Genomic DNA, 24,664 nt, shown 5'->3' on the forward strand with positions numbered 1-24,664 from the left:
GTCTCAGATCACATGTAATTGTTGGCCGAGGCGAAGCCGAGGTTGACAAACATGTGGTCTGAGGCTTTACTTTTTACTGGCCAAGGTGTGTATACTATTTTTCTGCTCGACGTAGCCGGAATGTGGCAACTTCGTTTAGCGCAGCAGCCAGAGAGTTGCCACTTTCCGGCCGGAGGGCAGAAAAAATTTTTTAATTTATGTACTACTCAATGAAAAGGAAATAAAAATCATTGCATGCCTTGATTTTACTTGCTTAACATTACCAATAGGTTAAGAGGTACGTCAATTGATCACAAAATTAAGTTTATATGCATTGTTCTATTTATAGCCCAAAGAAATATCAATGTCTGGTTTCTCTTAATTGAAGTCAAAAATTATTTTTGTCGATTAGAAAATAATCAATGTAAATAATTTTTACGGTCAACATCCCGTACAAAATTTGAATTATTTTTTCTTAGACATCAAAGCACATACTTTAAGTTCTCCGTACAATTATCGGATCCCTTCTCTGTTTATAATAGTGTCTTCACAATTCCAGTCTGGAAATACGCGCGCAAGTGCGCATGTTAACTTTTATGTGTCGATATATTTCGACTAAAATGGTATGAGGTATTCGTCAGATTATTTTTGATAAAAATTTTGACAGAAAAAATCATTTATGCTAAGAAAAATTTTTACTGTCTATTAAAATAATTATATTTCTATTTTCATAATAATAAAAGTTTTATTAGAGATTATATCTTTAAATCAATAAAAACTATCATTAGTGATGATGAATGACAATGAATTTAAATATTTCTATGAACTAATTAATTATTTTCTTAGGTATTCAGATGAACTGGATTTTTTGAGGTATCTCATTCAGAAATGTGCTCATTTATATAGAAAGAATGTAACATTTATGTCTATGTAAATTTATGTAACCATCATGATTAGCTTTAGTATCTTTTGCATTTAAAATTACATGGATGCAACGACTTCTGCGATGACATTCAACCCGACATTTAAGTCAACTTTTATAGCATCTAATAAAGAAAGTTTTCGTGAAAAAAAAATAAATGTCAACTATGTTGCATATTAGATCTTTTGTAAGATGATATTTTCTACTTCATTATGAAATAAATTCAGTCTAAATCGAAATGAAGGAAAAAATTTTGCTGCACTGAAAAAAAATTTAACATGAATCAAGATGAAAATTCTTAAACCAAGAAAATAATTTTGAAGAGTTTCACTATCTTGAATCAAGACGAAAAATTCTTGTATCAAATAAAATTTATTTAAGTCAAGAAAAATTTCTTAGTTTAAGAATTTTTCTATTCAAATCAAGAAGATAAAGTTCTTCAAAAATATTTACTTGATTCAAGCAAATTTTTTTTTCTGTATGTTATTAACATTGGTAGAATGTTCAAAATTATATTCTACCACCTAATGCATAAATAGAAAAATAAATCAGGCGATAATACCCCGTCCTATTTTAGTTAGCTACAGTGTTTCAACATACGCATAAATTTTTATAAAGTAACTCAAGCTCATAACAGTCTGAAAATGTTTGAGTACATAATTTGTTTCAGTCAAAAAAGATTTCGTCATACGGTAATTTTTGAGTGTCTTCACTCGGTTCAATTAAACCTACGACTATCGAAAGATTTATTAAAGGCTTGAAGATAAGATGATTGTAGACATATAAATCAATTGGTCAAGTGAAGACTCTTAACTTTTTTTTTTAAATTATACAAGCATATTTAAATATTTTTTTTTTTAACTTTAGTTCTATGAAGAATGAAACTAAAAATAAATTCTATTTTTTAAAAAACTAGCTGGAAAATGCAAAAAGTTAAATCTGATAATTATTTTATTGTTTTAAAAAGTAGAATAACAGTAAAACAAATTTAATCAAAGTTGAAATTAAAATAATAATTCAAAAATGATACTTTGTTATGCTAAAAGATGTTAAGTGGATTCATAAAAGGCGAAACTATGTCAACTTATAACTTAGGAGCGTGTTTTCCATTTTCTCTAGTATCCCAGGTCTGACAAACTTTCTATTTTCCGTGATCCCCGCAGCATCTGTCCTTTTCCGTCATTCTCTTAACATTCTTTCGCACTTCCTTGCTCATCTGAAGCGGGAGCATTTTCTCCACCCAACCTCTATAACCCAACGGCAGAACACTCTTCTGCTTTATTCTATTCATGTCAATGGGACTTGTTCGTTCCGGGGATAACGAGAGCCGAGAGAGAAAATATAAGGGTAACCAATCAGGATGAAGCTCTCTTCCGACTTCCATCGACGTACCGAAGTTTGTGTAAATGTGTAAGTCAACCCAATTTTTTTATTTGGAATTTAAACATCGAAAAAATATGTTAAGCAGATCCCAAGGTTCAGACTCGGGGTTTTTTTTTTTTTTTTTATATTATTACATTTAAATATATTTTAAATAAATACTTTTTATTAATAATTTAATTATTAACTTACCCATTGATTGCCGAGCCATTTTTAAAAGTTCAGTCAATACCTGTAACATAGAATACAAAATCATGAATAAAATTCACGCTTTCTTTGCTTTAAAATTAAACAGAAAAAAACTTTTTTTTCATTTAAAAGTCAGTTTTTGATTAATTCACTCGAATCAAACTTAAATGACAGTTGACTATTTTTTTAATCAACCTAAATCAGTTTGCGAGATTCATTCAGATTTTAAAATGAATAAAATTAAAAGATATCTTCGAAATAAAACTTAAAATTGTATCAATATGGAGATTTTTATTTTTCAAGAAAAGTTAATAATTTTTACTTAATTTTTGAACGCTTTTTGCACAGTAAAAAAATATTCTATAAAATCAATACAATTTTTGTGATAAATACGATTGACACAAAATTTGTGTTATTTTAACACATACCGTATTCAACACAAATACAAAATATTGTTTACTGTGCGTGACAAGGAAAAAACAAATTTTATGGTTTAAAACAATTATCAAATTTTTAGTTAATATTTTTATTGTTATTTAAAATTATTAAAAATTGATAAAATATAATAAAAGAGCTTTTTTGTATGAATTTTTATAAATTTAAGAGCCAGCCATATAACCCGTAATGATAATATGGAACATTAACTAGTCTACTCTTCCTACACCAGCACCCTATCTTGCTGAATCGTAAACAACGAAATAAATACGATAAATAATGAAATTCTGCAACAGACTCAGTATTTTTCATATTGGTGTATGCTAGAAGCTGATGATTTTTAGTTTTATTTTTTTTTTACATTAGAATAACATTTCCATCATTGATTGATGACAAGTTAACTGAATTCAGAAAAAAAACTCTCGAACCAAAAAGATCAATTTGAAAAATTTAAGCAATTTGAATTATGAGAAGTTCTTAAGACCAAGAAAATAAATTTCAATTGAACTAAGATTTTTTTTTCTCAATTCAAAATAAACAAATTTTCCAAAATAATTTTCTTGGTCTAATATTTCTTCTCTCGAATCAAGTTAATGTTTTTATTAGTATATCAATGACCATACATCATCATTGAAGCCTTAGATGTCAACTATGACAACCACGTTTCTTAATTAATTAGTTTTTTTTCAAAAATGTTTAATGAAAAAGATTTTTTTTATAAGATAAAAACTTATAAAAGTTGAAAATATGTATACTGTCACCGTAAAATTATCAAGCAATAAAAATATATACTGAATCAGCCATTCTACGAAGAAACATGAAAATAAATTGGTGCAATTGGGAGGTCTGCTCATGTACCGGGATAACTGGACGCGTTTTACCACTAGCTTGGAATGAAAATTATTAAACAACATATCTACTGTCACATTACCGTCACTATAAAATAATGTTTTCTAAACTTTATATAAAACAAGTTTTCAAAATAATAAACAAAGAAATTATTTGCTGATTCAAAAACAAATTAATACCTACATTTTAAATTATTGAGAGTTAAGAAATTCAATGGAATATTGAAATGTATCAAACATTTAATGTTAACTAAATAGTTTACTAGCTAACTAAGGTCTGAAATTTTTGGTGGAAATATTTTTAATATAATTCAACTAATAATCTTAATTGAAGTTTTTTTTATTTTCCATATTTTTTATGATATTATATAAGTTATTGCCAGCCAAGAAAATTCAAGCTATAGAGGAAATTTATTGCGATACATTTTAAATCTATTAACTTAGAAGGAGCCAAAAGAAATGAAGCAAAATAAGTATCACGATCGCTCGAGATATTTTCCCAGCGTAACTGTTGTTAGAATAGCTCCGGAATAAAAAAAAATGAAACTGCGAACCGTTAGGTCGGCTTGGTAGTATTTTTTTTTTTTTTTTTTTTTTCATGATTTGTGGGTCAAGAAAATGAGACAAACTAAGAGTATATTACGCTTGTAAGCCAGAATAAATACAAAAATTTAGCTGAGAAAATAAAAAACACGGACAGTTCGTATATGAAGATTATTTATGAAGAATTTATGAAGATTAACAATAATTATGTACTGTGTAATAATCTTGAATTCTAAGGGAGCAGACAGTAAAAAAATTAGCATAATTGCGTCAAAAAGTTTTGTATTAAATATTTAACACAGTTATATGTAAATACAACCTAAAATTTTTTTGATGCAATGGCGAAAAATTTTTTACTGTGAACGTAATTCTATTTTCTATTTTAATTCGTAATACTTGACATAAACTATAATTTTTTATCCATAAGTTAAAAATATTTAATTCAGTAAATAGCTTACCCTGCAGAAAATGAATTCCAGAGAAAAAAATAGAAATCTTAAGGTGTTGATAAAACGCAAGTCCAAGAAGTGCTCAACGACGGTGTTCAAGCAAACCACTGCACAATTCGTTGCTCTGTCGAACCTCTTATAAGTCAGGTACGAACATGTACCGTGTGTGAGCTTTATTACTATGTACCAGATACGCTAGTTATAGACTTTTATGTTGTCGCTTATCGAATAAAGAACAGAGTATTTTTTTTCTCTGGTTAGAAAAAACCCTCCCACTATTGTGCTGAAGTCAAATGGCATAAATATGCTGATGGACCAATATTGCTGCCTACATGCAGAAGTGATAAGCAAATAACTACTGCTAAATTAATTGGCAAGTATATTTATGCTTAAGAAATTGTTGCCTGTTATCATTGATAATAATAACCCATTATGTAGTTTTTGAAGCACAATATTCAAAATTACTTCTATATTAGACTAAATAATCACATGATAAGTTTTGGCATCACTTAAAAATTTGGTAACAGCATAAACTATTTTACACACGGATAGAAAAACTAATTTAATTCAAGAATAAATGTAAAATAATTGTTTTGAACAAATTAAATTATTTTGTAGACAGCCAGTCATTTTTTAAGATTTTTTCTTGGTTTCCCAATTTTTGGATTAAGATTCTTGTACCCATAGTCAATAACTATTATTTTAAAGTAAATTATCATCAGTCGGTATAGAATAAAATTCGTTAACAAAGAAAAAAAATTTTTTCAAGACTTTTATATTTTTGGGTTTTGTAATAGATTTTAAATTAAAACGTTATCAGCTAAAGTAAAAGAAATAAACATTTTTTTTGAAAAAACTAAATTATTGCTTTGACAAATTTTTTAAAAATATTTACAAAATTTTTTGATGTTACAAAAAGTATTAGCGAAGTCCGGCATTTTTTAGTCTTAAAATATTTTAAATGAGTTGAATATTCTGTTGAAATTTTTTGAATGAAAAATTTTCTTTATGTCGTCCAAGAGTTTTAATTTATTAATATTGCATAATTATTTCTTGACTTAAAAAAATTGAAAAATATATATTTTTTTTTAATTGAATAATCTTATAAATCTATATGTTGTGTTTTTATATTTTTTACAATAACACCAATATTAAATAATCATATATATGTGTGGGTAGTTGATAATTAACCTGCTTGCCGTTGGTAACTACTTGCCTTCGATCGAAAAGTAATTTCTTATCAGTACACTGAGAGCGAATTTAATTAAATTTGTCCAGTCGCAAACGTAAACCTCGTTATACGTATATGTAATATTATTCTAGGCTGTAGAATAATCACAAGCTAAGCATTAACTTTTTTCATTGTAACTTGTGACGCTAACATTTTTTTATATAAATATAATCTAAATTAAACGAGTCCATTTCAATACGTAACACTGAAATCCATAAAAAATGAGCTGGGATTGTCGATTATCATGTGCACTCTATTTTTTATCAATTTAAAGTTGATAAGAACAACTATTTTTATTATCTCTTAATTTTTTATGATTATACTTTTTTTTCCGCTTAGATTAAAAACATCAGTAATCTTGATTTCAAATTTTCGCGGGAAAGATAAAAAACATTCATAGTAAAAACAGAAACAATTCAACAGAAGGTTAACGACAAAAAATAGTCTGAAATGACCGCGTTAATGAGTTGAACTAAATTTTATTGACGTGGTAAGTGCGATCCTAATGAAAACGTTCTCATAAACACCGTTTTACACTTATTTTTTACAACTGTAAATACACTCTAACAGAACACTCTTTAGTAAACTTTTATCTAAAAAATATAAGTTTGTTTTCAAAATATTGTTTATTTATTATCTTTCAAGTGTCATAAATATTAATTTATGATGAATTACAAAGTATTTAATGACGATTTTATCTAGGTAATATCGTTAAATAATGTTTATTTATTTATGGATTAATTGCAGCAATAAACCATACATTTTACTTGGTAATTATTTACTGTTCATTATCAATAAAATTACCTAGTCATTCTTTAAGCATTGAGCTTTTATCTTATACATTGATAAAAAGATTAACTTGATTAAAGAGAAAATCTCTTGAACGATGTGCAACATATTGAAGAGTTGCATTGACCTTCTTGAATTGAGTAAAATTTACTTAAATGAAAAACAATTACTCCGCCTGAGAATATTTTTGCTTGATTCGAGGCAGTAAAATTCTTCAAAATAATATTTTTAGTTGTAAATTTATTCTTTTTAATCTGTTCAATTTTTTTTTGCTCGACGGGCAGAAAGCGTCAACTTTCGGCCCGCTGCGCTAAATGAAGTTGCCACTTTCTGCCTTCGTCGAGCAAAAAAATAGCATACACTCCTCGGGAAGTAAATAAGAAAGCCTCAGATCACATGTTTGTTGACCTCGGCTTCGCCTCGGCCAACAATTACATGTGATCTGAGACATTTCTTACTTTACTTCCCTCGGTGTGTAATATACTATTTCTCATTGTAGTTATAGTATATTAGGCACCAAAAGAGGAAAGTAGGATATTCTAACCTGCGTGTAAAATTGTCTCCCGAGCCGAAGGCGAGGGTCGTAAACACGCGGATTGGGATATCATACTTTTCTCGCGGGCACATGTACTTTTGTTCATCATGTTTGTAACCAAAAGTTTAAATTTTGTACTCTTGTTTTTGTGAAAAGGTGAGTGCAAATGTCAAGCTGTACATTTATTTTTCCATAAAGTAAAAATCGCACTTTCTTCCTGCACAACAGAGCAAAAAATTGAAACTTTCAGTGCAGATATGATGAAAAAAAAAATATATTTACTTGGTTCAAGAAAAAAAATGTTTGGACCAAAAATCATTTTAAAGAGTTCTATTATCTTGAATCAAGACGGAAAATTCGTCAAATAGTAAAATTTCCACGAAACGAAAGGTTTGTTTCGGCCATTAAAATTGATACACTTAAAAAAAAAAAAAAAAACGAAATATTGTTGAGAGAAAGATTTCTTAGCTGAGGAATAAATCAAAATGAAACATTTACTTCTTGATAAAAAATATCGATACACCGATAGAAGGATTTGTTTATAGTTAAAAATATTTGTTAATATTTAATAAATCATTTATTAAAGACCACTTTTTAATATTAAATACATATTTCTTAGTATTTAAAAAGATTTATAAATATTTAATAAATGAATATCAGATTTATTAAATACAAATAAATCATTTTAAATATTAAGAAATATTTATTTAATACTAAAAAGTGGTCTCTAATAAATGATTTATTAAATATTAACAAATATTTTTAACTATAAACAAATCCTTTTATCAGTGTATTTGTCTCAATTATGAAAGCTTAACACATAAATAGTTTTATTTGAATTAAAAACTAAGTTGATCTACTAGAACATTTTTTCAGACAAAAAATGTATCTATAATTACCAAGGACGTTCTTATGTCAAGAAAATTTCCTTCACAGTCGTATTGTTTTTATCAGCCGCAGCCAATATTTTTTTTTTGAGTCAATACCTTTTTTTATTGAACTAAGAAAAATTTCTTCAAGTTAATATTGTTATCAGTCCATCATTTCAACGGAAAGATTTATTTTTGCACACTGATTCCGTAAGAATAAGTTCCAAATAAATTATAAATTATAATTAACTAGCAAAAAAAAAATATGAGTGGTAAAACACCAACATATAATATTGGTAGCAAAAAAAGTGTGAAAGCAACTCAACATTTTACTATGATATGTATCGAGCAAAAGAAATACAAACAAGTCCTTGGAACTGACGAAATGGAAGCCGAGTGTTTACTCCGATGTTCTTTCGTAATATCAGTCGTAATATCGGGCTTGAAATTGAGCTTTGCTCTCTTAGTTCTCCTGGGAAATATAGAGCAATATGTATGGTTTGCTGGCAGTGTCCTAGCGAAAGCTATATCCTAAAGACCTTCTTTTTGTCCACCTAGTAGATCTTATTCTTTCATCTGTTGACATTTCACACAACTACTGATGTACGTACTTTGTATGTATGACAGTATCAGTTTTATATGACAGTTGGATTTACCCGGATTCGTGATTTCGTCCGTCGGATATTTTGACGTTCGCGTTCCTAAAGACACAAATCTTACTACCACACATACACTGGTGCACCTATTTGTACATTTTAGTTTCACTCATAAGCTCTCGATATTGATAATGAAACAAAATTTATTTTTTTTTTTTTTCACACTGTACGTTTTGGTAAAGACCTATTACAACAGCTTTAGATTTGCTTGCTGTAATTTTTCCATTTAAATTCAACAATCTCAGTGGAGAACATTATTTGCATAATGCAAGTTTCTTGCTACGAAAGAATCTCGGCTAATTTAAGTCATGCAACTTTAAATTTGAAAATTATTGTTAAACTGTCTGTTGCTTACATGGTTTGTATGTGTACTTGAGAAATCTATTTTGGTTAAAAACAAGACATGCTGAAGCTCATATCGTTGGGATTTAAGACGCCATTTTATCCAAACGTGATCTACCTTCAAATACGAAAATTTGAACGTGTTTACTTTACAAAAGTGCTAAAGTAACATCGGATTACTCTTTAACTTGCTTCAGCAAAATTAATCTAGATGAAACTACAAGCCCACCTGATCCATTAATCGATCAATCGTTTAATTTAATTTTATAGTCATCAATGATTGTATAATATTGGTAAACTCTACGGATTTAAATATTATCAAACTTTTTCGAAATGACACTGTTACCAATATTTTTGCAGCAAACAAATGTTGAGTGCTATAACGTAATTGATGTTTCAATTCTTGTGTAAATGTACACAGTAAAAAATTTTCTGTCACGACTCCATAAAAGTTTGTTTCAGAATTTTTTATTATTACTTTTGTATGCTGCTTTAACAAAACTATAATAAACTAGCGCACAAAAATGTTAAATAGTGGGTATAAAAATTTTTAATACAAAAGCTTAATAGTGACAAAAAAATTTTTTATTGGAATTATTCAAAATTTCACTTGCGACTATGAGAATCCATAATAATGGTACTAAATTTTTTGTAATTGTTGGAAACTGGAAACCATTTTATTTCTGGTCATTCAATCAATATCAATTTTTTTTTTTTTTTTTTTTTTTTAATTTATTAATTAACTAATGGAAAAATTGGGTAACAAAATTTTCAAAAATGCTAATTTTTCTATTAAAAAAAATTTTTTTATAAAAATCATAAAAATTTTAATAAGAGACGTATAAAAATTTTTTTTTCAAGTACGAAAAATATTGAACTCACTATATTTGTGTAGATAAGTTTTAGTAATGATTTTAATTTTCTTTAAAATAAAAAATTTATTTTTTAATATTTTGATTACTTTTATTTTGAATGTCTCGTAAAAGAAAAGCCTAATTTATTAATTTCTTCTGGTCAAAAATACGCGGTTCCCACTTTCAAACAATAAATAAATTTTTTTAATTAACTGCTAATTTGTGTAATAAATTTATGAGATATTGTAAATTATAAATGACATTTTTTTAAAAACGTGAAATATGATATTTTGTTGAGAGCAACTTGATAAGTCTAAAGTGCGTCAAACACCGTCGGTTACTGATTTTAAACGAAATTCTGCTAGCTACTTTATACCTTTTTTCATCTTAATTAAAATCTTACTAGAATAAAACACGTTGCGTTAAATTTTTTCATAAAAACACCATTTAAACTCTAGTCGTGTAGATAAAATTTAACGATAATATCTGTCTTTTGGCTAGCACTATCTATAAATATAAGCAAAATGTATACATTTATACATATACATACAGCTCCAACCATGGCGAGACAAAATACATTTCAAAATAAAAATAGTTTCACTACCAAGTACTTGCAGGTATTTTTAACTCTTTCTTTAAGATCTAGTAAAAGTGAGCAATAATAGAAAAGGGTAAAACACCCGTTAGGTGAAAATGTATTTCAAAGGGTTGAACTGAAACCGTTAAAGTAAGTCAAGCATTTGCGGTGAAAGCGGAACCGATTCTCATCAAAATTTGAGTTATTTTTACTTCAAAGCTGTGTACTTTAGATGTAAGGCAATCTTAAACAATCGGAACTGGAATTTTTGCCATATGCAATGGTTAGATTTTTTTTTACTATCTAAGAGCTAGATATTCGTTTTTAACGGTACACAACAATGTGCTGTAAAAGTAAGGCATTTTTATATTTATTTATTGTTTAAAAGTGAAGGCTTGACAACCAAGTTCAAGTTACAGTGGAATAATAATCTCAGGAAGCAGCCAATTATTATTTGTGGTTGGAAATAGTTCAATTGATGAATTAATGTAGGTTGTAATTTCTTAAATCATTAGAAATGATGTTCATAACGCAACTAAGTTCCTAGAATTCTGCCAATTCCATGATATTAATTTCTTTTTATAAATAGCTGGATAAATTGATATACTCGGTCAGATGTTTCTCGTAATAGAGTCTGTTTGATTAGATTGAATTTATAAGATTAATTCGAGATAAATTACTAATTAAAGTTGAAGCTTACATAATACTTTCCACACGAAGAGAATTTTATGGTAGAGTCAATGATCTTTGTCTTGTAGTTTTTACTGTTTATATGATAGTAATTCTTACAATAATGCGATCATAAGTTTTTCCATTTGGATGGTTAAATTTACACAGAAAAAAAAATTTACTTGAACCAAGTAAATAATTTTGAAAAATTTCATCTTCTTGATTTAAGTAGAAAAATTCTTAAACCAAGAAATTTTTCTTGGTTTAAATAAATTTTATTCAACTCAAGAATTTTTCGTATTGATTCAAGACAATCAAATTCTCTAAAGTTATCTTCTTGGTTCAAGAATTTTTCTCTTGATTCAAGTTAATTTTTTTTTCAGTGTACCATCAAATGTATAGTTAGATCTAGTATTCATATATTGAGGATCATTATAGATATATAATAATTATAAATATTAAACTCCCTTCTATCAGCTACTAAAATTTGAATAGTAAAATGCATATTTGTTAAAAATAATTAACTCATCAGAAATGTCATATATACATATCATTAAATGAATACTTAGACTTAAAAAAAAATTAACTTGGCTCAATAAAAAAATTCTTGAACCGAGACATTTTTCTTGATTTAAAAATTTTTCTCCTTCATTCAATACTATGAAACTCTTCAAAATTATTTTATTAGTTTAAGAATTTTTTAGTTGGATCAAATAATTTTTTTTTTAGTGTGCATTTTTAAAAAATAAAAACAAACAAATTCTATTCCGAGTCATCAACATTCGATGTAAATGTAACCATCTGGATAGTAATTTTTGGGATCGCATGATTTTAAAAATTATCATCATATAAATTGTAAAAACTATAATAAAAAGATCATTGACGCTACCGTATGATTCTTTCTGTGCATAGAAAAATTTTCAAATTGAAAAAGATTACATTTTTTGACCTGGAATATAAATAATTTTTATTTTCATTTAGAGATTTTAAATCATTAAGCAATCCAAGTGATGAACATTAGTAAGAATTTTTTATTTAATGATTTGATTATTGATAAATATAAAGTACATATTTATTCAATTTTCACTGTATGCATCAGGTACGGTTTTAATTAGTAATACATATATTTTACAATACCACAATCAAAATTATCTTAGCATATAAATAATAAATTTTTTGGACTAAGATAATTTTTTGATTCATGAAGAATTTTAACAAAAAAAATCGTATGGAAAATTTCAAATAAAAAAAATTTTTTTTTCATCAATGTTCTTTATTTATTTATTTAAACATAAAATATGCTGTTCACCAGAATTCAACTTCTCTAGGAGGTATTTTTCTAGATTTAAAATAAAAGTATCCAACTTAAGATCAGTCTCTTTTGATTTCAGATACAAAGTAAAGCCACTCCGGGAATCTCATCAAATTTAATTGTAGTTATTATATCTGTGATTCTACATAGCGAGGAGATTCTTTAACTTTGTGATTAGACTACGATTAAATCCTACCAGTACATTTCGATTGACTTGAATGGTTATTCTATGAACTAGGATCTAAATTCATCATTAAAATTTATGACGCAGGTCACCAACGTCACAAGATTAATAATAGAATTAATTAAACTTAAGAAATTTCTAAAAATATAATTTACTTAAAGTCGTAAGATAGACGGTGGTTTTTGTCGTTGAGTCTTATTAATAGTCCAGTCGGTGAAGAAAAAAAAGACAATCTATTCACAATTAAGCTCTAGCTGTTTATAAGTAAAGGTGAGTGAATGATAATTGCGGACAAAGTCTCGTATAGCTTGATTGGGAGAGATTTTTACTAATTTATACGATTCGCTTGTTTTATCTTAAAAATATATTAATTTTTTTTAATTAAATAATTTTTTGTATGATTTAATATTTTTGTTATCAATTGAAAAAAATTTTTTTCAAATTTTGTTGAAAATTAAATGGATTGAAAAATTTTTTAATTGTTATTTAACAGTTGATATTCGATTTTCTTAAACAAAAAATTGTATAAGTGTAAACAGGTAAATAACGTCCTCAAGTAAAGTAAGTAAGTATTCCAGCTCATAAAATAATCGTACATTAAAAAAATTAAGTCATCTAACTCAAAATATATAATGTAATTCATAAAGATTCAAGTAGTAAAATTATACTATAAACTATTCCAATGATACTAAAAGTATGAAAGGTTTTTACAAGCCTTTTTTCGTCTTCGATAACTCGAGATCATTTCTCTAGATAAAAAATACATCACGTATTAAGATAATAAATAGTAAAATATCAAAGTATCTTCAGTTAGCATCCAGCAAATGTCCAAGTGGTAAGTGGATTGAAGTCTAATTCATGTTTATTGAATGAAAAAAACACTTAGATAAGTCTATATAATATGGAGTTTGGAAATAGTAAACAATAAAAATCAAGTGGATGAAGAGATCAAATAAATTCTTTTACTTGTTTTACTTTATTTTTAGAAAAATACTATTATGTACTTCTATTTCTCTATTGGATACGCTAAAAATTTATTGGTCAGTCACTAAAGTTTTATCTGCATTATTTGTAATTGTTTTAATATGTCTTTTTGTAATGAATAAATAAATAATAATCAGCCAAATTTTTCACATGTTTTATCATTTTTTTTTCTGTCTTCCATAACCATAATCATAAGATGTTATCTGATGAAAGGGTTAAAATTAAAATCGTAATTTAACATCATGAATTTATTTTTTTTTTAATAATTTTTTTAGCTAAAACATGAATTTTTTTGTAGCACATTCCTTTCAAAGGATGTAAATTCTCTGCGCTTTTATTTTTAATTTCAAAAAATTTCTTGTCAACTTTTGGGCTGGACAAAAAACGTTCTACTTGATTTGATAAAGTTATTGAATACCGAAATAGTTTCGATTGCAATAAAAATTTTCTTTCAGGCTCATAAAAAAATTTTTTTTTAATCAAGAATTTTTCTTTCACCCTTTCGTACATTAATATTGATTTACAAAAAAAAAAGTTTTTATTTATTTATTTATGATAAATGCCAAGGCATAGGCCGAACGGCAAGGTATTTAAATTACATTTTGGTATCATTTAAATATCATTTTACAAAATGATTAATTTAAACCAAGAAAATATTAATAATTTTAAGGAAATTTTATTCGTTTCGAAGAGAAAAAAAAGTTCGTTATAATCAGTTGAATGTTTGAAAAAGATCAAGATAGGCTTGATTGAATTGAAGTTGAATTAAAGTTTTTTTTAAGAAACAATTCTTTCGCTCAATAAAATTTCACTTTGATCGAGACAAACTATTGTTTTCATCAATACTTTCTTTACTCGAGAAATTTTTTTCGTTAGTAAGGAATTTTTTTTGTGCACAAACATATTTACTTTATCCAAAATAATTTCGGTCTTTGTAAAAATTTTCTTCAATTGAAATTAAGAAAAATAAATTTATTAATTTTTCTTTTTTTGAATTATGAAATTTCAAGTTGTTAAAAATTTACAAGTAAATTTTTAAATTGAATTAATAAATACACATAAATAAACAATTACAATAGATGTTAAATCTTTTTTATTGAGTCTATCAAGAACTCAATCAGTGAAGTTATATCGTAACTAAATAAAAAAAAACTTTCCTTATAAGCTTGTATTATTTCTCTAAACTTTTCTTGTTCGATAATAATTTAAGAAAAGTCGTAGTATAAGTATAAATGAAACTTAGTTATTTTTTGGCATTGAATGATATAAAGAGTTTGCTTTCTAACAGGACTCAAGTTGCGATATGACTCGGTCGAGACATTTTAGTCACAAAGTTTAAGCCGTGGTATAGAGCATGGTATCTGTAGATGGAGGATGGTTTTCATTCCATACAACTTTGCTTCGGGCGTTGTCTGTAATATAAGGGTCATGAGAAAAGAGAAGGAGGATCTCATCTCATTCGATACGATCCCCACCTCCGTATTCATCTCATTTCCTTTTCTATCTTCCGCTCAATTTGGTGGCTCTTCGTCAAACTTATTTGAAAAGCGAACAGAACAAAACAAGAGAAACCGAATAAAATTTCATCAGAACCCACAGAGTACCCGTCTTGTCAAATTCCATTTCTTTGCGACATAGACTGAGCTATATACTATATATATGTACGTCGTCATATCTTCTTCAGCGCATTCTTTACTGTAGGAGTTTTGTAACAAACATGATTTCAAATAATATGCTTGCTTATATATAGTGCAAATAAAATTCAGTTGCTCCACAAATATTTTCTAGCTTTACTTTTACAGGCAGTTCGTTTTGAAGGCACTACATCACTAGTTTATTTTTATCTATAATTTATGGGAAAATTTTTCAGCAATAATTATAAATTTTATTCAATCTGCAAGTTTAAAAAATAGACGACTAACTTGAAAATTTTTATTGAAAACAATTTACGATGAAACATGTTTTTTTGAATCTTTTATAGATAAAAATAAAACATTGTATATGGTAAGTAGTTTATAGTAAAAGTTTATGTTCAATATTCTGAGGAATATTTATTGTAAAAGATTGAAAATTAAATAGCCTGACAATAGTTATCCACTATAAGATAAGTGGTGGATAAGTTTATGGCAACAGGTGGCTGCTAGTGGACCGTTACTGCGTAACTTTACGGTAAGTTCAAAACAAATATATAATACTGCTACATGTTATTATTACTACAATTTAACTTAAATTTACGAATTAATTTATTCAGAAAATGGCTTTTCCTATGTTAGATGTAAAAATACCAAACTTAAACAATGTTATGGATTAAATTTTAGTTGCAAAAAAAAATAAATTTCATTCATTCATAAACAAGGGAAGAATTTACACAGTATATATTTGCAACTCTTAAAAATACAATGTGAGTAAATGAATCTTGAAGAATAATAGTCTTATAAATTTTAATCAATAATCTCATTAATTATTTATTAACGAATAAAATTATGGGTAGCTGAAAAAATTAATATTTAATCAGTTGAGCTATTCTTAATTAAAGTATCATTTTGTCTCCTAATTGAGACTTTATCAAGATCTAAAAGATAACAAATGAATAAATAAATAAAATACTTGTCATTATTGTGAAAAACATTTGCTAAATAAACTTACAAAAACAAACAAATACTATAACCGGTGGCATTAACCGAGTGGTTTAAGGTGCATGGCCTATAGAGCGCTTGGACTGACTCACCGGCCAGGTGTGGGTTCGAATCCTAAGCTGGTCTTAGAATCCAACTTGGTTGAGATTCGACTTTTGACACGTAGTTTAAGATTTTCACAACTCAAAAAGACCCCAACGTAACATTCCCAACAGTTAAAGTCGGCGATATGACCACAGCAGTTAAAACGGACTCTAACAAATAATTAGAAAAAAAAAAAAAAAAAAAAAAACAATTACTATAGCTTCAACGTGCTTAATTGTTAACCAATTAAAAATATAAACAAACATGTGTTTTCAAACTGACAAGAATCCATCCAATTAAATTTTAAGAAATTGATTATTAATTTAAAGATCGTTATGGTTCGGATTCTCAAAAAAGTCTATTGTCATTCATTTTTTTATCTTTTTTAATTTCCCGCTAAGAAAATCGAAGATTTTTAAAAATCGGGAAGTTATTGGTTTTACCCCGTTTTGCAAAATTCGAGTTAGGAATAACTTTTAAACGGCTTTATCGATCAACTTCAAAAACTAATCAGCTTTTAACCTTGAAAAACTACGTTGAATGCTGCCAACCGTGTGAAAATCGGTTCATTCATTCAAAAGTGATTGTGGTTTGAAAATTCAAAAAATAGTGTTTTATCAAACTTCTATCAGACTTTTAAGCTCGAAGAGCTCAAAAATGTCATAATTTAAGTGCAATGTTAAGCGCCCATATATGGAATTAGCGGGAAGTTGCAGTTGCATTCAGTGTTCAATACATTTTACGTATTCACATGTATGAATTAGTTAGGATCAGCAGCTATAGTAAAGGGGTAAAATGAACAGTGGGGTGATATAGACCATCAAAAATTTTTTCCTTTGTTTACCAAACGATTAAATAAAACAAAAAAAATTATACTCTTACTTAAATTTATCTTTGTTCAATAATTATCTAAAAGCTTGGTAGGAGTAAATTTATAATATACTATTACTTAACTTCTATCTAAATAAAAAATAAAAAAAAAATTGTATTAGTGTTGCCTAATGAACAACGAATATATTAAAAGATTTCCAAATGTTTGATAATGCCTTCACTAATTAATGATTAATGATAAACGTCTGAACGTCACTTATAAATTTTTTTAATAAAGTTTTTAAATTTATTATTAATCTATATGTTAATGCAAATCTCCTACATATAAATATTTATCTGATTCTATGCAACATTATACTTTTGTATTATGAAATAAATAAGGTAGATTATTTAAGCACGAAGCAGCCTAATTTAAGAATAATTTTTAACTGCAGCATTTCTTTTTAGTCACGCACATGTCTTATCGATAAATTTATGCCCATACACGGCAACGTAATAACATGAATTTATCCGCGGCTCTAGAAATAAGTACACATTTTTTCATTAATTTTCCATTATTATTATTATTATTATTATTATTATTATTATTATTATTATTATTATTATTATTATTATTAATTTTAATAAATAGCTGTTCTTCCATTATTTATAAAAGACGACATGAATAGATACAAGTTGCCAGTGCAGCGAGCAAGTATGCACATATACGATATGCCAATAAATTTAAACCTCTGAGAAAAAAGTACATCCATATGAATGTGGAAAGATGAGTGTGTCGTATAGTTAGACCTTGAATACAAGCAATTCAGCTGATAATAATGGAAATTCCAGTGGTTATAGCGCAGCGGCATCTACATGGCGATCATTGAAATTGATCGTAGAAAGCAGTTTCGGTTGACTGGACCATTCCGCTAATGGTAACGACCCAGGGCCAGGTTTGTGTCTCAACTAAGGTTCTCTGCAGTATGATCAGGCGTGGTTATTCGATTCTATTTATTTTCTCTCTCTACAGCACAGAATACTCCTGGCGCAACATTTCTCGCGCAAGACATTTCTCAACCACCATCGAAATTTTGCAAACGCATGCGCACCCAACTGCTTATCCAGTGGCGAATATAAACTTTGACACGACTGAAATGATTTTTGAAAATATTGATAAACTATATGAGGTAGTCGTTGTCATGATAATTCTGGTTGATGCAAAAAATATCACAAAAAGCACTGTCGATTATATTTTTAAACATACCGTCATGCAGATTATTTATGAGTAAGTTAATTAAGGTTTTAATATTATAAATAAGAAACATTTTTAATGTCACAATTTAGTTGCAAATAAGCATGACCTGATTCGCATTGAAGATCGAGTTTATATTTAAATTTTGTTGTATCGTCATTCTTTATATGTATCAGTTATCTATTTTGAAAAAATCATAAGCGTGGAAAATTTTAAAAATTAATCGAATTTCGATGGTAACTTTGCTTTTAGTTAAATAGTAATTCGGGCTCTTTATTACCGACAATAAATCAATTAAGTTTTACTGGTACCAAGCTCTGCTTTTCATGGATGCTAAAAAATTTTTCAGTTTTATTTAATTGATAGAATTAAGTTGTGTAGAAATTATTTTGTATAAAATTTTTCTGCAGAAAAATGAATTAAATTTTAGCGATTGTACGATTAGTTCGCAAAAATTAAAATGCTGTTATAAAAAGTTTATACTAACCGGAATCAAATGATTAATGAATTTCAAAATCAATTTTATCGTTAAAATAATCCGACAATGATTAAAAAATGTTTACTTAAAATAATTCTACACGATTATTGTACTTGAGATATTTTAGAAAATGTTGAATGCATAGGAGATCTATATCGGAATCAATTCAAATCATAAATCCTTTTCCTAAAAATTACTTGATGCTAATTACGATAAAACATAATAAACTATCTGATATCATAGACGCTTTCAATAAAGAAGAAGGGAGCGAAAAAAATTTCTCAGGGATTTCTTACGAGCCGTATTTGAATAAAAAATAGTTATCTTGAAATTTAAATATATTTATTTGGAAACTTTAAAATTATAGTGCCCAAGAAATGTTCAACCAAAAATTAAGAAATAAGAATTTAGAAGCATAAAATAAATTTTTAAAAATATAGCATGTCAAAAATTCCCGAAAAATATGGCATTTTCTTCGGCTTTCTTAATTTTCGCGAGTAGTGTATTTTATATGGAATTTTCGTAAAAATAATTTCAATCGAGAAGAAATTTTTTTAAACCAAAAAATAATTTTTTTTTGTATAAATATTTTCTAAATCAAGAAAATCTATTTTACAATTTAAATTTTCCATTTTGTACATTCAGGATTAAAATTAACACCACCAATGTCAATATAAGGCAACTCGTGAATATAAAATAAATAAATAAAAAATTAAGTGCTTAGAAATTTACTTTAAGCTTAACGGTGACAAATTATTGCTCTATTTTCACAATTTCTTCTTTCTGGCTACCTATTTCTACACAATACTACTAGCATCATGAAATAATAATGAATGAAAAAATAAAAAGTTAATGCAAGTACTATGGTCAACAGTGCTGAATTTTTTACATTCACCAAAATAAAATATGCAGTTTCAGCAAAAATAGTCTCACGGTAGCTGCAGTACAATTGCTTCATGGTATAAATAATTCTGGAACCGTTCACCAGTCAGAAATAATCATGGTAAATTAATTCAAACTTAACAATTTAATAGGTTAGAAAAACACTTTCTTGAAAATTTTGAATTCTGATTTTTTTCAAACGAATTGGCTTATTGAGATTTTTCAATTTATGCTTACAACCCTTATTAATAGGTTATAATAATTTGTTTTTACTTAAATCATTGATTTTCAAAGCGAGAAATTAAAAATTTTCAGATAAACAATACTTGCATTAAATAGAACGAATATGGATCATCTATGATCGACATTTTATTATGAATGAATAACTTTCCAATAAATAATGTTTTAACATCATGATGTAGAGTGCTTATTTAACATTACAAGACTTATTAATTTATATTAAATTAATTATGTCAGTTTCATTGATATATATATATATATATATATATATATATATATATATATATATATATATATATATATATATATATATTAGGTGGGTCAAAAAAATCGAATAATTTATTTTTGATTTTATACTCTGAAAAATAGGTTCGTAGACACCTAAATAGAATTCTCTCCAAGTATAAGCTCTTAATTATAACGGGAAGGTCCTCCGCTTTGCGGGTTTCTATTTTTTCGAATAATCAGATAAAAAAATTTATATCTCGCTTCCAACTGCTTGGAAAAATATTCCGTGGCATAGATTTTGTGAGAAATTGAATGCTTTACAAAAAGGTCTCTTATGACTTTTTCAAAAACTCAACCGATTAAAAGATATTCATAGTTGAAGTTTGGCTATTTTAAGGAAAATATTCGTTTTTATTATGAATTTTATAAGTCGATGAAAAAAAAATATTTCGGATTGCGGAACTCATGATTTTGTAGGAAATTTACTGCTCTACAAAAATGGTCTCTTATGATTTTTGATTAAGTGAAGCCGTTACGAGATATTCATCGTCAAACATTAACGAATATCAATATTTCCAGTTTTTGATCAATAATTCGATAAATTTTAATTTAAACTATGAGTTTCAGGAAAATTTACATAAATTTGAGTTTCGATCGATAAAGAAATGTTATAATAAGTTAGATAAAGAATTATTGGAATTATCATTGATTTTCCTTGGAGAAATGCCTCAAGAAAAGATTTCTTTCAAACGTCCTGGTGCTGTTCATCATGCTAGATGGATGGCTAAGGCCATTTATAGTTTGAAAATGTATCTATTCAGAGATGAATTCAAACTCTCTCAGAAAGAATTGCATGGTCTTCGTCATTTCTGTATTTTTATAGTCACATTGTATTTAAAAGCTTGGTTTTCATCAACTTCTGCAACAACTGCTGCTTATCATGACTTGCAGTTTATGAAAAATTTATTGGAGTACAAACATATCAATCCTTTGATTTCTTCAGCTACGTGTGAAAAAATGATTTCGCACTTATGGTATTTGAGCGATGAACTTGCCATTTTATCACTGTTTGACGATGGCGTTCCATTAGAAGTAAAAAAAGTATTGTTGAAGCTGTTAATACTCGTGAAGGTACAGATTCTAAAGCTAAAAGATTTGTAATTGCTAAAAAGATTTGAATTCATTGGCGCAGAGAACTCTGAGTGACTTTGTGTCTAAAAAGTCATTAAATCTTTTCAAAATCTTCGATCTACCGTATGACTTTCTTGATATCGATGTTGAATTATGGCCTACTAATGAGAGTTATCTCGAAAATAAAGAATACTTTCAACAACTAAAAGTTGTCAATGATTCAGCAGAGCGAGCTGTTGCATTAGTCAGTGAATATAATCAATGCTTGACAAAAATGAAGAACAATTCCAGTACTTATTGCAAGTTGTCAAAGAACATCAAAAACATTCCCAAATTGTAATAAAAGAAATTATTTATAGTAATAGCGTACTGTTATGTTAAAAATATAGACAATTATATTGCAATTGATAATTCAATAAAAAATTTATCTATAAAAAAGTTAAATACTGGTTGTTTCTCACTTGATTCAATACTTTTCATATTAAATTTGACAAAGAAATATGTCATTCACTTCAAATTAAACTAATCATTGGCTATATGTCGAAAAAAATGCTCTAATTTCTTGTTTTAATGCAATCAAACAAGCTCAAGACTGAAAACAATATTAAAAAAATTGTTTATAACATTTCTTTATCGATCGAAACTCAAATTTATGTAAATTTTCCTGAAACTCATAGTTTAAATTAAAATTTATCGAATTATTGATCAAAAACTGGAAATATTGATATTCGTTAATGTTTGACGATGAATATCTCGTAACGGCTTCACTTAATCAAAAAATCATAAGAGACCATTTTTGTAGAGCAGTAAATTTCCTACAAAATCATGAGTTCCGCAATCCGAAATAATTTTTTTTCATCGACTTATAAAATTCATAATAAAAACGAATATTTTCCTTAAAATAGCCAAACTTCAACTATGAATATCTTTTAATCGGTTGAGTTTTTGAAAAAGTCATAAGAGACCTTTTTTGTAAAGCATTCAATTTCTCACAAAATCTATGCCACGGAATATTTTTCCAAGCAGTTGGAAGCGAGATATAAATTTTTTTATCTGATTATTCGAAAAAAATAGAAACCCGCAAAGCGGAGGACCTTCCCGTTATAATTAAGAGCTTATACTTGGAGAGAATTCTATTTAGGTGTCTACGAACCTATTTTTCAGAGTATAAAATCAAAAATAAATTATTCGATTTTTTTTACACACTAATATATATATATATATATATATATATATATATATATATATATATATATATATATATATATATATATATATATATATATATATATATGACAATAAACTTTCGATTCTTTCTATTTCTCGGCTAATTAAACCAAAATAATGTCCGCGTAAATACACGAATTGAATGTAAATATTGCTAAACAAGAAATTATTTTAAACCCTGAAAAGTTCCCTGGAAAAAAAAAATTCATAGTAAAATTTTCATATCTGTTAAATTTAAAAGCATTACAAGATATCCGGAGTTTAAGGAAGTCTTCCTCTTCCTTAATAAATTTGGTAAATTTTGTCACCGTAAAATTTTTACGCTGTTTCTTCGTTTCAGAACGATTTAGAATGATCAAGAATTTTTGAAACACGATACCGCCTCTTCCGTTAATAAGAGATTAAAATGTCAGAATAAAATTTTTATTATTTTTGAATGGTTTAAAAAAAATTGATACATCATTAAACACGGTAATAGATTCATTAAACGGTAATAAAAATAAAATATGGTGGACAGTTGGAGTAAATAATGATTTGAAAATGTATAATAATAAAGCGTGATATACCTAAAAAAATGTATTTTTAAAACAAAGTTATTGATGACTGATAAGATAATTACTAATTAATTTATTTTAACTAAAATAAGTCGAAGTAAATTTAAAAATTATTTTTTTCTCAAATATTTAATAATTAAAGTACTTTCCTTTCATTACACTTTGCACTTATTAGAAATTTCCTTATTTGTTTGATCTATTTTGAACTTATGTGTATAATAAAAGCCACCAGCTTTATAATTTAACTATAATACAAAGTAACTTCTCTGAAAAGTGTGGCAAATATTTTTTATATTGCTTATTCAGTTATTATTGATTTCGAAAAGAACAGAACGAAAATATACTTCAAGAAATTGATCTCCACAGGGTACATTTTATTCATACTTCAAAAATATATATAAGATAGTATGAAAACATCCAGATCCAGAATATTTTAAAATAACCGGGTCTTTATTGATTTTTTTATAAAAAAGTAAACGGATAAAAAATTCTCTCAACGGAATGTTGCCTAAAACTTATCAATTTTTAAATAATGTAAAACTCATCTGAAGCAAGAGGGAGTCGACATGTTAATATTTTGTTTTGATATCATAAAACTATTATAATTAAAAATGTGACACATTTTTATGAAGTGACTTACAGTTGTATGGGTTCTTTTATTATAAAAATTTTTTTAGTACTAAAAAATCGTCCCAATTTTCCTACATTTTATCTTGAATGCATGAGTAACAAGTAATCCAATTTTTGATTCATAATGGATTCATCCTACATAAAATAATAAACAATAATTGATCTCAGATGGATGAAACGTTTGAAATGTAAATTGACTATAAAAATGTGTGAAGGATTCTGGAAATAGTTTTGACAATCTGACCACTATTGACATTTGTAGAACACTTGGAATTCGTTTAGTCCTTGGAATATTGGGTAATACGGAAAAATAGAGACCAAAGGAAACGGCTACGGAAACGGTATCTTTATAGTCCGTGTTGAAAAAAAAAATAGGGTAAATTTTTCAAGGAAGGACTAAAGTATGAGAATAATTCTGAAATATTCGAAGCATTTACTTCCCAGATAGTTTAACAAGGTCAACAGTTATGGATTCATAAATTAGTTTAAAAAATATTTTTTTAAGAAATAACAGATTCTAAAAATGATCCGGTCTTCAATTTTTTAAAATCATAAAATCAATAACAAAGGATTTTTTAAAAAGAGGACAAATTTACTTTGATTAAAAAAAAATCTAGAATAAAATTGATCATTTTTTTAAATTTTGTTTTTTGGATTAAGCAGAAAAGTTCTTATTCAAAAAATATTTCAATAAATTTTACTTAGTTCAAACACTTATGTGCTTGCTCGAAAACAATAAAATTCTTCAAATTGATTTTTTTG

At 26.9% G+C, this 24,664-nt stretch overlaps 1 protein-coding gene across 4 annotated transcripts in view; it reads right to left on the reverse strand.

Moving 5' to 3' along the window:
* LOC141529307 (uncharacterized) overlaps positions 1-24,664 on the reverse strand; it is a 365,923-nt gene that overhangs the window by 311,829 nt on the left and 29,430 nt on the right. For 3 of the 4 annotated variants that reach the window (XR_012479571.1, XM_074245813.1, XM_074245814.1), the window contains one exon: positions 2,474-2,513. Coding sequence is in view for 3 of the 4 variants with exons in the window: in XM_074245813.1 (XP_074101914.1) it covers positions 2,474-2,513 (40 nt within the window). In the remaining variant the exon portion in view is untranslated. Of the gene's footprint in view, positions 1-1,873; positions 2,279-2,473; positions 2,514-24,664 lie in introns of those variants that run through there. The other variant, XM_074245812.1, reaches the window with a different exon arrangement.

This window comes from Cotesia typhae, unplaced genomic scaffold (assembly GCF_013202065.1).
Source record: "Cotesia typhae breed Kobodo isofemale line unplaced genomic scaffold, CoteBio_Ctyphae contig_48, whole genome shotgun sequence".
In the NCBI taxonomy this organism is placed as follows: Eukaryota; Metazoa; Arthropoda; class Insecta; order Hymenoptera; family Braconidae; genus Cotesia; species Cotesia typhae.